Here is a 17,714-nt window from a genome sequence, read left to right as displayed (position 1 = left end):
AGAATCCAGTGATAATTTAGTAATGGAGGAAGGAAGTTGGAGCCAGCTCAGGAATCAAAGAATAGTTTAATCTTGTACAAGAGGAGCATTCACAGAGCAACATGCAGGTCCTGTTATAAAGTGAAAGCATTGCATGTGTCTGTCTTTCTGGGTGTGTTATCAGTATGTTAATTACAACTTTACGACCTCCTACAGCAAAGAAGGAAACAAGGGGTGTTTTAATGTTGTAAAACAATACAAATGGTCTCTTAATCTTAGGTCGCTACAGGTCATGATAAACCATTACTTTTGAACATTCCTCTTATACAAATACATTTCCGTAACACCCAGCACATGAAATGTACAGCCAAAATTAGAGCCAAAACAAACCCCGATCTGTGCACAGCGCTGCAGTGATCACAGGTATACAGGTTACAAGTTATGAATACTTAAATGCAGGCTATAATAACATAAATGTGTCACTTGTGCCATTTGCTGTGTCTGGTTTCACAAATTGTAAAAATTGTTCCCAAGTGAAAACACCCAAAAAACACTACGAAGACTTCACAGAGAAAAGCAGTGATTTGCACGGGTACTCCTCGAGGAGAAGACCAGTGGATCGCTTGAAATCTCCAAGGAAGATCTGGATTTCCACATCCATGATCAATATAGTGATCCTGCAAGGGATGAGCCTCTGGGCCCACCAGGTTATTTGCTAAAGCCAGAAGAACATTCAGTGCTCTTTGATGCTTCACCTCGCAAGCTCTCTGAGATCAAGTGGGTAGTCCGGCGGGCAAGATCGGCATCATCATCTCGGATACCATACAAGCTGTATAAGAACTGCCGAAGGGTGCTGCAGCTTCTATGGACCCTGATAAGAACAGCTTGGACCAAGCAGACCATCCCCTCAGAGTGGCAGAGGCAGTTTTCATCCTGAAAGAGCAGAACTCCAAGACCATCGAGCAGTTCAGAAGTACGGCCTCACTGAATGTTGAGGGGAAGATTATCTTCTCAGTAATGGCGAGAAGAATTACTTTCTACTTGATGGAGAATGGCTACATTGATACCAGCTGCCAGAAGGCCGGGATCCCAGGTTTCCCTGGGTGTGTGGAATATGCCTCCATGATCTGGGAGCAGATTCAGTCTGCCAAAAGGAAAAAGAAAGACCTGCACATTGTGTCGCTGGATTTAGCAAACGCCTATGGGACAGTGCCACACAGCCTCATTGCATTCACCCTGGACTTCTTTTATATCTCAGAAAGCATCAGGGCCATGGTGAAGAGCTACTTCCAGGACTTGCACATGTGCTTCACAGTGCCAAACTCCACCACTATCTGGCAGCAGCTGGAAGTTGGGATCGTGATGGGATGTTCCATCTCCCCCATCCTCTTCATCACAGCCTTCAAAGTCATCCTGATTGGAACAAGACAGTAGGTGGGAGGAGCCCGTCCACCAACAGTATGGAAACTCCCCCCACTAAGGAGTTTCATGGATGACATCACATGCTTGCTCCAAATGGCCCCATGCACATCCAGGCTCATGCGGAGGCTGGATGAGTTGATCAATTGGGCTAGGATAAAGTTCAAAGCAAAGAAGTCAAGAGCCTGTCCCTGCAGAAATCATCGCAGATCAGCCCATTCGGAGTCTGGGGAGGCAATATTCATTCAGCCATTCAGACAAGGACATGGGAAAGACCATACTGCAGCAGCTTACAGCAGGCCTGGCTAAAATTGATTCAAGCCAGTTACCTGGAACGTACAAGGTCTGGTGTTTCAACTTCACACTGTAGGAAGGGTAAACATCATGTTCTTCAGGCTACGAGCTGATTGCAGGCCATGCGGGAAATGTGTGTTTATTATCCTGCATATCTTGAAACACTCGAGATATAAATTAGGACGAACCACAGTACCGAGACAGCCCTCGTAAAGATCGTTAATGATCTCAGGTGTAACATGGACACTCAGAAACTGTCAGTCCTGGTGCTACTAGATCTAAGCGCTGCTTTTGATACAGTAGATCACCACATCTTGTTAAATAGACTCGGAAACCTGGTGGGCCTCTCTGGTACTGTTCTTAACTGGTTTTATTCCTACCTCACAGATCGACACTTCCTTGTAAGTATGGATACATGTTCTTCCGGGAAGCATGAACTTAAACTTGGGGTGCCCCAATGGTCAATATTTATTTTTACAATACTTTTTATTTTATATATGGTCCCGCTTGGGGACGTCATCAGGGGGCACGGCATCAATTTTCACAGCTACGCTGATGATACACAGCTTTACATTGCCATGTCTCCTGATGACATGGGACCCATTGATTCCCTTTTGTATCTTAGATATAAAGTCATGGATGGCAGAGAACTTCTTACAGCTCAACCAGGACAAAAGAGAGGTTTTATTTATTGGTCCTGAAGGCAAGAGAGAGAAACGTTTACCAAAACCATATGGTTTTAAACACTCAACATTGTGTGAAAAACTTGGGTGTTCTTTTCGACTCTGATTGGTTTTTACCACCTTTAGAATATAGCCAGAGTCCGCCCGTTTCTCGCTCTTGCCAGCACGGTGCTAATGCATGCTTTTATCTCTAGCCGGTTAGATTACTGTAATGCCCTGCTCTCTGGTCTTCCAAAAAACCTTCAACTGCTCCAGAACTCAGTTGCACGTGTAGTCACGCAGCCCCTGTAGTCGTGGCCTTGGACAACTCTCGGTGGGGATGGCTCCCATAGGTTGGTGTTTCCTCACTTGGTCTATCAGTGCTCAGCCATACTCAATTTTATTATAAATTTTGTGCATCCTCCTTTTTCAGAAATAACAGCCTCTAAACGCTTCCTATAGCTTCCAAATAGAGTCTGAGTTCTGGCGGAAGGTTCTTCTTTACAAAACATCTCCAGTTCAGTCAGGTTTGATGGTTTCTGAGCATGGTCAGCCCGCTTTAAATCACACCACACATTTTCAATAATATTCAGGTCTGGGGACTGAGATGGCCATTCCAGAACGTTGTATTTTCTCCTCTGTATGAATGCCTTAGTAGATTTTGAGCAGTGTTTAGGGTTGTGTTTATTTCACTTCTCAAATATCACTGTGTTTCTCTCCTATATGATATGTGTCCAGCCATGGCAAAAGCGTTCACAAGTCTACTTTGGGACATTTGGAGTTATTTACAGATTCCGAAAGCGTGATTTCTAAGCTTTCCAGCAATGTCAAACACATGTCCATCGGATCATTTTTGAAGAAGATGTGGCCATTTGCATTCACACATCATTCAATGCAATGTTATGTTTCGAAAACGGGAGTTTCGTCTCAAAGCATTTGAATCATCAAACTGAACCTGCAGGTGTACAAAATCTCAAAGAGGGCCGTGAGATGCTCCTCTTACGGCTTATAATACGCTCATCTGACCGAACAAAAGTTTCGATGTGCGCATCATTATTGTAATAATACAGTACCGAGCTAGCGAGCTAAGCAAGCATAGCTAATAACAATGTAGCCAATCGACGTTATGACACGCACAGTGGATTATTAAAAGACAGCGTCCCTATGTAAGATAAGATAAGAAGTCCTTTATTCGTCCCGAAGTGGGGAAATTTCCAGTGTTACAGCAGCAAGACAATAAGGATAAGGATAATAAATAATAAACATGCATTACCAAAAAGAAATAGAATCTATAAAGTACAATATATAAAGATATTAACACTGACTATAAAAATAGGTTTAAAAATAGAATGTAGAATGTACATTACAACCGGTCTGCAGAATATACACAGTATGCACATGGTATTTATAGTGTAAGGAAACAAGGTTGAGCTATTAAATAAGGATATTAAATAAGGATATGGATATTGCACTGATGAGAAAACTACAGTATAAAACATTTGACAGTATGAAAAATGACAATATATTGCACTTAAAAAAAGAAATTTACATTATGAAAAAATATATACAGTATATTACACCAATGGAAATTAACAGTATATTGCACATGGAGAGTGGAATGTGTGTGTGTGTGTGTGTGTGTGTGTGTGGGGTCTACTTAGAGCAGTACTTGTTGTACAGTCTAACAGCTGCAGGGAGGAACGACCTGCGATAACGCTCCTTCAGACATTTTGGATGTTTTAGTCTGTGACTGAAGGAGCTGCCCAGTGCTGCGATGGTGTTCTGCAGGGGGTGGGAGAGGTTGTCCATCAGAGATGATAGCTTGGTAGCCATTCTCCTCTCTCCCACCACCTCCACTGGTTCCAGGGGACATCCAAGGACAGAGCTGGCTTTCTTAATCAGCCTGTCCAGCCTCTTCCTGTCTGCGGCTGTGATGCCACTGCCCCAGCAGACCACTGCGTAAAAAATGGCTGATGCCACTACTGAGTCGTAGAAGGTCTTCAGGAGTTCTCCCTGAACTCCAAAAGACCTTAGTTTCCTCAACAGGTAGAATCTGCTCTGACCCTTCCTGTAGAGCGCAGCAGCATGATCAGACCAGTCCAGTTTATTGTTAAGGTGAACACCCAGGTATTTGTAAGATGTCACCATCTCTATGTCCTTTTCCTGGATGCACACCGGCGATGGAGGAGAGTGTCGTCTTCTGCGGAAATCCACCACCAGCTCCTTAGTTTTCCCCGCATTGAGCTGGAGGCGGTTCCGCAGGGACCAGTCCACAAAATCCTGAACAAGTTCTCTGTACTCTCTGTCATCATCTTCTGTGATGAGGCCGACAATGGCAGAGTCGTCAGAGAACTTCTGCAGGTGACAGGAGGGGGAGCTGTAGGAGAAGTCTGCAGTGTACAGGGTGAAGAGGAACGGAGCCAGAACTGTTCCCTGTGGGGCCCCTGTACTGCAGACAGCCATGTCCGACACACAATCCCGAGTCCTCACATACTGGGGTCGATCAAAAGACACACTTAAAAGAAGTTGAAAAAAGTAGGAAAAAACATAGTTTAAAGAGAAAAAGGCTAGAAAATAGAAAAAGGCTAGAAAATAGAAAATGTGCGTCTGTATGTGATTTTGAATGAACACTAACATAACATAGATTAACAACGTTAATGTAAACTCAGCCCATAAGAAACTGAAAGGTATTCCGGCAGACTTCAGTGCCTCCGATCAGATAAGAGGTCCGGGCGTGCTTCCTTTTCGTCGCAGTTTGAAGTCTGTTCGCCTCCAAATGTCCAATTCGATAAGAGATAGAGCGGTGCTGGCGTCACGTCATCATCTCAGACAACTACCGTGTGTGTCCTGCTCTCTTTCAGCCGCAGAATAATCCATCTGTTTGGTTGTTTTTGTGACGATGAAGTCTGCTAACACGTTAGCATAAAGATCGCTAGCTTAAAATGCTAACAGTCCACACACCAGCAGTCTCTGTGCTTTCCCTGTCCGTGAAGAAGCTGCTCAGCCACAGCTGACTTATTGTCCTGTTCTCTTTGCCTTCCTTTGTCAAACAAAGCTTTGATGATGACTGCTTTGATGATAATCACGCTTTAATTTCGCACTGCACACATACACACACACACTGCACACATTAGCGCTGGACATTCGACACATTCGACACACTCTCTCTCCCTCTCTCTCTCTCTCTCTCTCTCTCTCGCTCTCTCTGAGTGAGAGCTGCATATTAATTAGCCATGTGTATTCTCCGTGATCGTCAGCTGATTGGCTGACAACAAAAGCTCTGGAATGTGAGATCGCCACACCCAAACTAGGAGTGATTCACAGCGATAAAACAACCTTAATTCAAACACAAAGTTCATGGTTTTAAGACCCACAATACTGTGATTTGAAGCATGTAGTGGCTTCTTCAAAACTTCAACTTGTGTAATTTTGAAAAAAACGGAAATCCCTAATTTTGAAAAAAAAAAAACGTTTTCCTGTTTTTCCGGTTTTGCGCTCGGCCGACTTGTTCCCGCTTGGTCCGTGGCGGGTCACATATATTTAACTGAAATTTGTTATCCAAACAACCAAAGGAAAATCATGACACTTTACAGCGTGCCAAAACTTTTGCATACCACTGTATTTCCATCATCTGTTTTTGTTGTTTCATGAAAACAATTTACAATATACTATATATACTTAAGAGAGAAGGATCAAAGATAGACACATAGTTCTATATATCAAATCAAACTGCCTTCCTGCCGCAGGGACTAATAAAATACATTGAAGTGGCTCTGTGGTGTAGTGTGGATGGATCAGTCTGTTACTGAATGAGCTGATGAAATGCTTACTCTCAGCTAGTTGCTTAAAAATTAGCATCACAGTCAATACTTCATATGCAAAGCTGTGTCATTCACACATGATTCAAGCACATCAGCACGTTTCTAGCTAGTTAATAACAATGCAGCCTCATAACGTTCTGAAACGCACTGTGGATTATTAAAAGAAAAAACTTCCCTGTATGTGACTGAACACGACTGGCATATTAATGTGGTTAACGTTAAGTAGATTAACCACATTAATAAAACTCACCCATAAGAAGATAGAGCGGTGCTGGCATCACGACATCATCTCAGACAACTACTGTGTCTATCTGTTTGTTGTTTTTGTGACGATGAAGTCTGCTAACGTTTAGAGATCGCTAGCTTGAAATGCTAACTGGATTCGCATATTCTCAGTGACCGTCAGCTGATTGGCCAAAAAAACAACAAAAGCTCTGGAATGGGAGATCGCCACATCCAAACTAGGAATGATTCACAGCGATCAAACAAACTTAATTCAAATTCAAAGTTTATGATTTTAAGACCCACAATACTGTGATTTGCAGCATGTAGTGGCTTCTTACAAACTTCAAGTTGAAATTTTGAAAAAAACAAAACGTAAATCCCTCTTTTAGAAAAAAAAAACTTTTTTATGTTTTACTTGAAAACGCTGCGCTGGGACGACTTGCGCCCTCGTTGGCCGTGGCGGGCCACAAATGTTATTAGAAATTTGAACATAATTAGAATATTAAAAATAATAAGCAGTAAACAAACAGTTGAACAGATGTACATAATAAAGTGTAACGACGTAAGAGGAATTATTTAAAGTGAAAGACAACACATTGGAAATATTTGAAAAAAATTAAATAAAACATTAAAAATGTCCCTTTATCCCATGTCCCTTTACTTAACACAGGGTGGGGGGGGTGACCTAAAGAATGATGACTTCACATAACTTTCTTGAATTGAATATGCTAATGTACTTGAACATTATTTATAATCCTGACATTCTGCTCACCAGCAGAAAGACTAGAGAACCTTTCACAACAGATGCACAAACCAGGATTAAGAGGATGGCATGAAATATACAGAAAACTTGTTGCTACTACTACATGACTATGTGGCTTTTGTATCTGTCTTAATGTTGAGTAGGTTATTTGAGCATGGATTCTTCAGATGTTGGAGATCAGCTTCTTTTTAATGAATCAGCAAATGTGCCTGACATAACTGCAGTTACTATTTCATATCTATCATGTATTTTTGGTGGCTTTTTGTCAGTTCTCATAATGTTTGGAAACCTACTTGTAATAATCTCTATTGCTTACTTCAAACAGCTCCACACTCCTACAAACTACTTGATGCTCTCTCTGGCTGTGGCTGACCTGCTAGTTGGACTTTTCATCTTGCCTTTCAGTGTCATGCTCTTTGTCAGCTCATACCAGCATCTGCATGGTTTACTTTGTAAGGTACGAGGCAGTTTAGATGTGATACTGGTCACTTCTTCCATTTGGAGCTTGTGCTGCATTTCTGTTGACAGATATTATGCAGTGTGTCAGCCTCTGAGATACAGAACTAAAATAAATGTTCGTGTCATTTGGATCATGATTTTGGTGTCCTGGACTATTGCCATTCTAAATGGAATTATTTTCACTTTAATGGCGCCGGACAAAGGTCAACAAAACAAGTGTGCTTCGTTTCAAGCTAAAACATCGAGTACAGTAGTTCCATCGGTTCTGTTTACGTTTGGCTTCCCAGCTGTAACAATGTTTTCAATCTACCTTAAGATTTTGATGGTGGCACAGAAACAGGCACGCAGCATCTTAAGCATGGATAAATCTAGTGCAGCTGTCAGTAAAGCGGAGAGAAAGGCGACTAAAACTCTGGCTATTGTGGTGGGAGTTTTTCTCATGAGTTGGACTCCTTACTTTCTGTCCATAAGCCTTCATCCTGCGAGCAATTATACAATACCACTTCATGTACTTCAGTCATTTAAATGGCTTGGATGGTCAAATTCAATGTTCAATCCATTTGTTTATGCTTACTTTTACTCCTGGTTTCGATCAGCTTTTAGGATGATCATTACAGGGAAAATATTTCAAGATGATATTTCTAATTCTAAACTCTCTTGATTCACTGACATGTGATTGATCGGGTATGGTACTATAGTTGAATACAAAATGTCTTGCATGTCTGTATTCATTTGATACATTTAGGTACAAATGTTGACTATACAATAGCATTTTGCAAAACAGGGTATGTAAAACTTGCATTATATCTAATGAGATGTCTGTCTTCAACATTCTGATGGGTTGATGTCTGTAAACTTAATATTTATCTCTCTTACTGTATATGTATTTGCCATTTTGCACACACTCAGGAAGGTCCTATGTTACGCAGAAGTAATGCAACATGAAAGGAATTATTTAATTTTGTTTGTCTAAGCCAGTGTCTTGACTATCTAGTGTCTAATACAAATTATGTTGAGTAAGACTTTTACTGACTTTAATACAGTATATTATCCCTTCTAAAGTAAAAGTACATTAGTGCACATGCAGGTTGCCCTCATGAAGCAGTTTCAAAAGACTTATGAAGTACAATGCAGAATAATTGTATATATATATATATATGAATAAATCACTGTGTCTTCATCTATTATTTTATACATGGCTACATATTATGTATTAGTCTTCATATGCAATCTGATATAAATCTGTGTCGTATCAAAGCAACTTGTGATCCACTATGTGGATTCAGTAAAATGATCAGTGAGCAGAAAAAAACCCAACAACAAAACATTATACTCAAGACATTTAAAATATTTTGATAACGTAAAGCCATTTCATTATGAATCAAACCAGTCTCTCATTTGAGGTTGAATTCATTCATTTATGAGATTCCAAATCACTTACATAATGCTTACTTTAAAATATTGTAAATAATGTGTGAGTGGGCTTTAGATAATCAATCCAATTTTTGGTGATGGTCCAACAACAAAATAAAGTTCCCAACATAAGGTCCTTGTGTTTTATTGTATGTTGCATAATGACTCTTGACCCTTCAAGCCGAGGGCCTGGGGTAACTTACAGTGGAGTTATAACATAATTACATTAAAATCACCTATCATCAGTGTAATCATGCGTTTCAGTCATAAGAGAAGGGACAGTGAGGGAGAAAGGGGAAGTGGATTTGGTCAGTGTCACACTTTTTAAAAAAAGATGATCAGTGTGTGGTGTATGTAACTTAAACAAAGAAAAAAAAAAGAAAAAACAGGAATACAAAGCAATTTCAGGAAAATAAGAAAAAGGATCAGTCACTTACAAATGGGGAGTAAGCCAAAGCTCATGATCTTATTCTGCTCCAAAACAACATCAAACTAGGTCTTTTATCATTGTTCTGATTGAGAGAGACTCCGAGCAGCAGAAATGACATACTTTACATTGAATAATTTGATGGAATGTGAATTGAAAGAAAGAAGAATTAACAAATTGTTATATTCATAGTGAATCACAGATCTTATAGTAGATTAATTACATTTCACTTTTTTGAGCCCTGAAAAAACAGGAGCTTAAAAATTGTAACAAGGTAACACTTCCATGCCATCCTTACTCTCTATAGCACATGCGTCAAACTCAAGGCCCGGGGGCCAGATGTGGCCCGCCACGTCATTTTAGACGTCATTTTGGCCCGCAAGTGATGATTTGGTCTTAAAAATCTTTTTTGAAATAGGTCTATGCTGCTTTAAGGCATGCATTGACCATGTACTACATTTCCCACGATGCGAGTACAGGTCCTGCAGGTGTTCTGGTAGATCTACAGCAATCCATTGCCATTTGTACCACAATTGGCCCATATGTCTCTCCACTCTCATTGTCTGACACACTGGTGACTCTACACATAACTCAGATCATCAGAGGGATGTTCAGAGCTCCACCAAAATAAGATAAGATAAGATAGTCCTTTATTTGTCCCTCAGTGGGGAAATTTACAGCGTTACAGCAGCAAGACATTAATGATAAGGATAATAAATAATAAACATGCATATAAATACTAACACAAATGCTATGGGGCAGCAATATTTTGTCACTGGAGAAATTAAACAGCTGGACAGGGACTCTGGGTTCTATGTAAATGGCAACATTCACAAAGGAAACAGTCTGAGAGAGTTATGTTCAGTGGTTCCAGAACGAAACCATGGGCTGTCAAATTTTCCCCAGGTGTGATACTCACTTTCCAGTGATAGAATGAGGTTGTCTTTCTGAGGCACATATGCCACAGTATAGTCATCCCCATTGCCTCTATTGGCATATTGTCTCATTCCCAACATACACCTGGTGACCAGTAACAACACTCAGCAGCTTGCTTTGCATCAAGGCCCGGAAGAAAAGAGTCATGTATTTTGCGAACAGAGACATCCAAGGTGATTTCTTTGGCATCTGATTTCCAAGTTGCCTGAAACAGACATTTTGCTTCCTACTCCCGCATTCCACAAAGGTTTTGTTGAGAGGTAAGGTGACCTTCAACACTCTCTCATGATGTGCCCTTCTTCCCCCACAATAAAAACAGCTGGGTCTGCTCGTTTGACTTTTGCTGGGTGATCGCATTGTCCAGCTTTGAGAATTTGAGTGCAGTGTTGGCCTTCTTCCATGCTTAGAACCTTAGAACCACACTGGAGAACCTGGAACCTGGCATTGTCTGGCAGGTCCCAGTGGACGGGATGTGGTCCTATGCCGTTGTGGCTCATCATTTTCAATGCTCAACATGTTGTGTGGTAAGAGATGGTCTTCTGTGGTTATAAGTGGTTATTTAAATTACTGTTGCAAGTGTGCTCCTGCAATCCATACTGCTCCTTCCTTTTCATTTTTTAAATTAGTCTGAGCTATTTTCCTAAAACATCTGAGTTTAACAGGTCTTTTTGCCCAGAGTACTGATGCTGAGTGAAAAAAAGTGTCTTAAGTAAGATTAGATTTTGAAATCTATCCTTTGACTCACAGGAAGTCAGTGTAGTGATCTCAGGACCGGTGTGATGTGGTCCAGTTTCCTGGTATTAGTTAAAACTCTTGCAGCAGCATTCTGGACCAGCTGCAGCTGCCTGATTGATTTTTTGTTAAGACCTGTGAAGAGACCTACAATACTATAGTCTGCTGAAAATGAAAGCATGAACAAGTTGGAGGTTGCAGGAGGTTGCTTTGACCATATTCACATGCCTAAATGAATTGAGTTGCTGCTATGAGGTTGACAGTTTTAGAGACAAACACAGATATACCTAACAAAAGTAAAAGTTGAAGCCCCTTTGGAGCACAAATCCCTTGACTTGACACAGATTGGTTGTCTGACCTAAAGTCTACCTCTGTTACTAAACTAAGTATTCAGCATATTGACCTACTTTACACACACCTTTCTCGACTTGAATATGGTAATTAGCTTGACATTACTTATAATTCAGACCTTGTGCTAAACAGCAGAAAGATTAGAGACATGTTTCACGACATACGTACAAACCAAGATTAAGAACAGGGCAGGAAACATGCAGGGACTTAACATTGTTGCATGATGATGACACTTATTTCTGTCTTAATATTAGGCAGTTTTTATACTGGTTAATTGTCATTTAAGCATGGAGTCTTCAGATGTTGCAGAGCAGCTTCTTTTTAATGAATCAGCACATGTGCCTGACATAACTGCAGTGACTATTTCATATCTTTTTTGTATTTTTGGTGGCTCTTTGTCTGTTCTCATAATGTTTGGAAACCTACTTGTAATAATGTCTATTGCTTACTTCAGACAGCTCCACACTCCTACAAACTTCCTGATGCTCTCTCTGGCTGTGGCTGACCTGCTAGTTGGACTTTTAGTTGTGCCTTTCAGTGTCGTGCTTTTTGTGAGCTCATATTGGCATCTTGAGGATTTACTTTGTAAGGTGCGAGGCAGTTTAGATGTGTTACTGTGCAATTTTTCCATTTGGAATTTGTGCTGCATTTCTGTTGACAGATATTATGCAGTGTGTCAGCCTCTGAGATACAGATCTAAAATAAATGTCCGTGTCGTTTGGATCATGATCATGGTGTGCTGGACTGTCGCCACTCTTAATGGAATTATTCTCTTATTAAAGGCTCCAGAAAAAGGACACAAAAACAAGAGGTGTGCATCAATTCAAGTTCAAACACAGAAGACAATAGTTGTGGCAGCTCTTTTTGCATTTGGCATCCCAGCTGTAACAATATCTTCAATCTACTTAAAGATTTTGACCGTAGCACAGAAACAGGCACGCAGCATCCGGAACAATGCAAAATCTGGTGCAACTGTCAGTAAAATGGAGAGAAAGGCGACTAAAACTCTGGCTATTGTGGTGGGAGTTTTTCTCATTAGTTGGACTCCTTACTTTCTGTCCATCAGCTTTCATCCTTTGAGCAATTATACAATACCAATTAATGTACTTCAATCATTTAAGTGGCTTGGATGGTCAAATTCAATGTTAAATCCGTTTGTTTATGCTTTCTTTTACAGCTGGTTTCGATCAGCTTTTAGGATGATCATTACAGGGAAAATATTTACAGTGGATGTTTCTAATTCTAAACTCTTTTGATTCATCGTGAGTAATCAGGTTTAATTATGAATAAAATATGCCTACACATTTCTGTATTCATATGTATATTCGTGTTCAAAGTTTGTCTGTGCTATGCAATAATGATCTGTTTTTGCAATGCTGTGTATAGAAACATGAACATTGTAAAGTGATGCATCTGTCTTCAACAATCTGATAGGTCAATGAGTCTATGAACTTAATATTTGTGTATGCCATTATTCCAATTTTACACACACTCACGTCATGCTATAAATTACTGAATGTAAGAGTAATCTTTCTTTTGTATTTAAACCTGTTCCTTGACTATTTAGTTTCTAATGCAGATAGGAAATAATTGTGATATAAATTATTAATAAAGGCTATTTACTATGCTATTTAATCATTCAAAAATATATTATTTTATTGTTTGAAACTCCCTGATATGTTCTTTGCACTGTGGATTTTTGTTTGCGGGCAGCCCTTAGGAAGCTGTCTGCTGATTTGCTACTGAGTTTTGGAATGACAGCTCAATGTACCATAAGTCCACACTCAAAGTCTCAGATTTCTGAGATTAAAAGTACATTTCAATTTAATTAAATATATATCGACACACACCCGCAATTTCTCCTGCTGTTTATGTGTTTTAAACATATGAACCGTATCTATATTGACTGATCAGTTCAGTCTGTACCTGCTGCCTCACTCGCAAATGGTGATTGACTATTATTCAGTAAATTATCCTTCAAGATTTCCTTATCTAAAGTAAAAGTATGTTAGTGCATATTGCCCTCATGAAGAAGTTTTAAATGCACTAGAAGTTTTTATAAATGTTAATACTGTGTCTGCAGGTCACTATTTTATGCATGTATTTGTCTTCACTCTTACGTCATCACAACCTTATCTGGCAAATGCTGATATCTGAGAAAGCTTCAGTAAATAATAATGTTTTCAGGCCTGAATAAAAGGAGCTGACAGTCTGAGCAGACCTCAGGTGTTCAGGAAGTTTGTTCCACAGGTGAGGAGCAGAATAACTGAATGCTGCTTCACTTTGTTTGGTTCTGTGTTTGGAAACACACAGTAAACCTGTTCTTGATGATCTTAGGGCTCTGGATGGAACTAATAAGACTGAGATATATTTTGGTCCAAGCCCATTCAGTGCTTTGGAGACCAAGAGTAAGATTTCGAAACTTTGACTCACAGGAAGTCAGTGAAGTGATCTGAGGACCGGTGTGATGTGGTCCAGTTTCCTGGTATTAGTCAAAACTCTGGCAGCAGCATTCTGGACCAGCTGCAGCTGCCTGATTGATTTTTTTGTTAAGACCTGTGAAGAGACCTACAATACTATAGTCTGCTGAAAATTAAATTAAAACAAGTTTTTCTGTCTCTTGTTTTGGCAGAAAACCATTGATCCTTGCAATATTCTTCAGGTCGTAATAGGCATACTTGGAAATGGATTTTAGTTGTTTGTTGAAACTCAGGTCTGAGTCAATAATTACAACACGATTTATGGCTTGATTTGTAGCTTTCAATGAGATCGAGTCAAGGTGAGTACTGACCTTTGACCTTTCAATTTTGGGGCCAAAAACAATCACTTCTGTCATGTCTGCATCGGACTGGAGAAAGTTCTGGTGTATCCAATAATGTATTTGATGAATACATTTACTCAGTGAAACTCAGAGACTGTCGTGAAGGTGGCAAAACACTATCTATATCCAATAGTTTTATATGTCGACGGTGACTGACTGGGCGTGGAAAGTGATACAGCAATCCAGCAGGTACAGATGGAACAACTTCCTGCAAGTGAAGAGGTCAGGTTGATACAAAGGCTTGGGTGTCACAGGACATTGATGACCACAACAAACTCTGTGATGAAGACCAGCATGTGATGAAAAGCAGGAGGTCAAAGTTTGATGGATGTCCCCACTGGAGAAACTGGAACCTGGCAGAGTCAATGGATGTGGGCACTATATCGACCTTCTTCCAAATTCTGATGCTTGGTTGGAAATTCGGGGGGGGGGGGGGGGGGCATGTTTGGCACGTTTGAGTCCAAATCCCTTGACTCTTATGAAACACTTAATATTCTGAATATTGACCTACTTTACACACACCTTTCTTGACTTTAACATGCTAATTAGCTTGAACATTATATATATTATAATACTGACCTTCTGCTAACCAGCAGAGAGATTAGAGACATGTTTTACAACCAGGATAAAGAGCAAGGTAGGAAACACGTAGAGACTTAACACTGTTGCATGATGATGTCGCTTATTTGTGTCTTCGTCTTAATGTGAGGCAGTTTTTATACTGATAAATAATAATTTAAGCATGGATTCTTCCGATGTTGTTGCAGAGCAGCCTCTTTTTAATGAATCAGCAAATGTGCCTGACATAACTGCAGTGACTATTTCATATCTTTTTTGTATTTTTGCTGGCTTTTTGTCAGTTCTCATAATGTTTGGAAACCTACTTGTAATAATCTCTATAGCTTACTTCAGACAGCTCCACACTCCTACAAACTTCCTGATGCTCTCTCTGGCTGTGGCTGACCTGCTAGTTGGACTTTTAGTTTTGCCTTTCACTCTCATGCTTTTTGTGAGGTCATCTTGGCAACTTGAAGATTTACTTTGTAAGGCACGAGGAAGTCTAGATGTGTTACTGTGCAATTCTTCCATTTGGAACTTGTGCTGCATTTCTTTTGACAGATATTATGCAGTGTGTCAGCCTCTGAGATACAGAACTAAAATAAATATCTGTGCCGTTTGGATCATGATCATGGTGTCCTGGACTATCGGCACTCTAATTGGAATTATTTACACATTAAATACTCCACAAAAAGCACACAAAAACAAGCGGTGTGCTTCAAATCAATTACAAACACAGCAGACAATGGTTATGGCAGCTGTTTTTGCATTTGGCATCCCAGCTGTAATAATGTCTTCAATCTACTTAAAGATTTTGACCGTAGCACAGAAACAGGCACACAGCATCCGGAACAATGCACAATCTGGTGCAACTGTCAGTAAAGTGGAGAGAAAGGCGACTAAAACTCTGGCTATTGTGGTGGGAGTTTTTCTACTGAGTTGGACTCCTTACTTTCTGTCCATCAGTTTTCATCCTTTGAGCAATTATACAATACCAGTAACTGTAATGCAATCATTTAGGTGGCTTGGATGGTCAAATTCAATGTTAAATCCATTTATTTATGCTTTCTTTTACCGCTGGTTTCGATCAGCTTTTAGGATGATCATTACAGGGAAAATATTTCAAGATGATTTTTCTAATACTAAACTCTCTTGATTCATTATTTTATTCATTGACTTGCAGTGTTGGGGAGTAACGAATTACATGTAACGACGTTATGTAATTTAATTACAAAATTTACGTAATTGTAATCAGTTACATTACTGGGAGAAAATATGTAATTAAATTACAGTTGCTTTTGGAAATTTCAATGATTACAACTTAAGTTACATTTGAAAAAAAAAAATCGCCACAAACGCTCGGATTTATTAGTTTTTTCTTCCCCGTAGATTCATGTTTGTTTTTAGTTTTTTTTAAAACTTTTTTCTCCTTCCAAAACTGACGCTTGTGATTGGCTCTCTCTGGTCATGTGCCATTCGACTCAACCGACAAACCGTACGGCGGCAGTCAGACTCAGCAGCGATAATGTCGACAGCGCACAAGATGTTCCTGGGCTGGAAATACAAAAACACTTCATACAGACAGACCAGAACCTGGTCCCGACCAGTTTAATCATAACATCGGATATAAAAGCGCAGCTGTTTCACTATTTAACTCATTTACAGATGGTGTCACTAAAGTCCAGTGGAGCTGGTTCAGAACGGAGCATTTGTACGGAGGGAGAGATCGTGCTGATCTGCTGCTGTTTACTTTCTCTGTGAGCGTGTCCGCCTACAGATGTTCAGCTGCTCAGCGTCAGGAGGTCATTTATTAGGCTATAGCCTATTTACCTTTATATACAGTCACCACTGAAAGAAGTTGGGCGCTCGCAGCAGGACAGATAATTTAACTTAATGTGGCCATGAATAAATTAATTGTTTCGCCTGTTATGTGTTGCCCAAACACAAATCTTGAGTAGGTCTAATCTGTTTTCTCACATTTAAAAATGTCTTTGTACAGAGACAACATGAGATTTGCTTGTAGCTACAGCACCTAAAAAACCCACCATAACCTATTTTCATACGCACACCCAGCCTCGGTTTGAATAAAACACACACTGGCATTTTATAATTGTGATCAGTGAAACAATGAAAACAATATAAAACACAATTTAAAACAACAGTTGTTGTTGCTCTAAAGGTTCATATTTAAAAGCAGCTCAATGCAGAGCTGTCAGAAATTAAAATCAGCCTCTTGTCATATTTGCAGCAACACTGTTGCTTCAGGCTTTTTTGTATCGCTCATACTCTCTCCATTAAAACAACCTGCTCCTCTTGGCTGAAATCAGCCCATTGTCGCTCCATTTAGTGAGGAAGTGAGCCTCCTTCACAGTACAGGCCTAAGGTCAGACTCATAATATATGGTTAAAAAAAAAGAGTCTTTTATTATGTTGTTTTTATATAGTCTTAAGTACTGCTGAAAGGTTTATCACACTATAGGTCTTTACATGTGAAAATGGTTAACAGTTGAGAGATTTCATTCAAAATTAAGAAAAGTAATCAAAATGTAATCAATGTAATTAGTTACATTACTCTGAGAAAGTAATTGAAATATTTATACTACTATTACATTTTCAACAGGTTAACTTGTAATTGTAACCAACTACATTTCCAAAGTAATCTTCCCAACACTGTTGACTTGTGAGTAATCAGGTCTAAGGATAAATGTACATGTATTATGCCTACACATTTCTGTATTTGTCTTTTATATTCATGTACAAAGTTTGTCTGTGCTATGAAATAATGGCCTGTTTTTGCAATGCAGTTTATAGAAAATGAACATTGTAAAGTGATGCATCTGGCTTCCACTATCTGA

At 39.6% G+C, this 17,714-nt stretch overlaps 3 protein-coding genes across 3 annotated transcripts; all 3 read left to right on the top strand.

Moving 5' to 3' along the window:
• Positions 1-843: 843 nt before the first annotated feature.
• Positions 844-8,283, top strand: LOC310934691 (trace amine-associated receptor 1-like; the record flags this gene model as incomplete). Its single annotated transcript, XM_083898486.1, has 3 exons — positions 844-1,409; positions 1,925-2,043; positions 7,433-8,283. The coding sequence occupies 3 exons, from the start codon at positions 844-846 to the stop codon at positions 8,281-8,283; spliced, it is 1,536 nt and encodes a 511-aa protein (XP_083754612.1).
• Positions 8,284-11,768: 3,485 nt separating this feature from the next.
• Positions 11,769-12,737, top strand: LOC310934690 (trace amine-associated receptor 4-like; the record flags this gene model as incomplete). The annotated part of the gene is made up of 1 exon (XM_083898485.1): positions 11,769-12,737. The coding sequence occupies one exon, from the start codon at positions 11,769-11,771 to the stop codon at positions 12,735-12,737; it is 969 nt and encodes a 322-aa protein (XP_083754611.1).
• Positions 12,738-15,170: 2,433 nt separating this feature from the next.
• LOC310934689 (trace amine-associated receptor 1-like) lies at positions 15,171-16,016 on the top strand (the record flags this gene model as incomplete). The annotated part of the gene is made up of 1 exon (XM_083898484.1): positions 15,171-16,016. The coding sequence occupies one exon, from the start codon at positions 15,171-15,173 to the stop codon at positions 16,014-16,016; it is 846 nt and encodes a 281-aa protein (XP_083754610.1).
• Positions 16,017-17,714: the final 1,698 nt, after the last annotated feature.

Source organism: Microchirus variegatus, assembly GCF_963457635.1.
Source record: "Microchirus variegatus genome assembly, chromosome: 12".
In the NCBI taxonomy this organism is placed as follows: Eukaryota; Metazoa; Chordata; class Actinopteri; order Pleuronectiformes; family Soleidae; genus Microchirus; species Microchirus variegatus.
The sequence above is the reverse complement of the archived record's forward strand: the minus strand, read 5'-3'. Positions and strand labels throughout refer to the sequence as shown.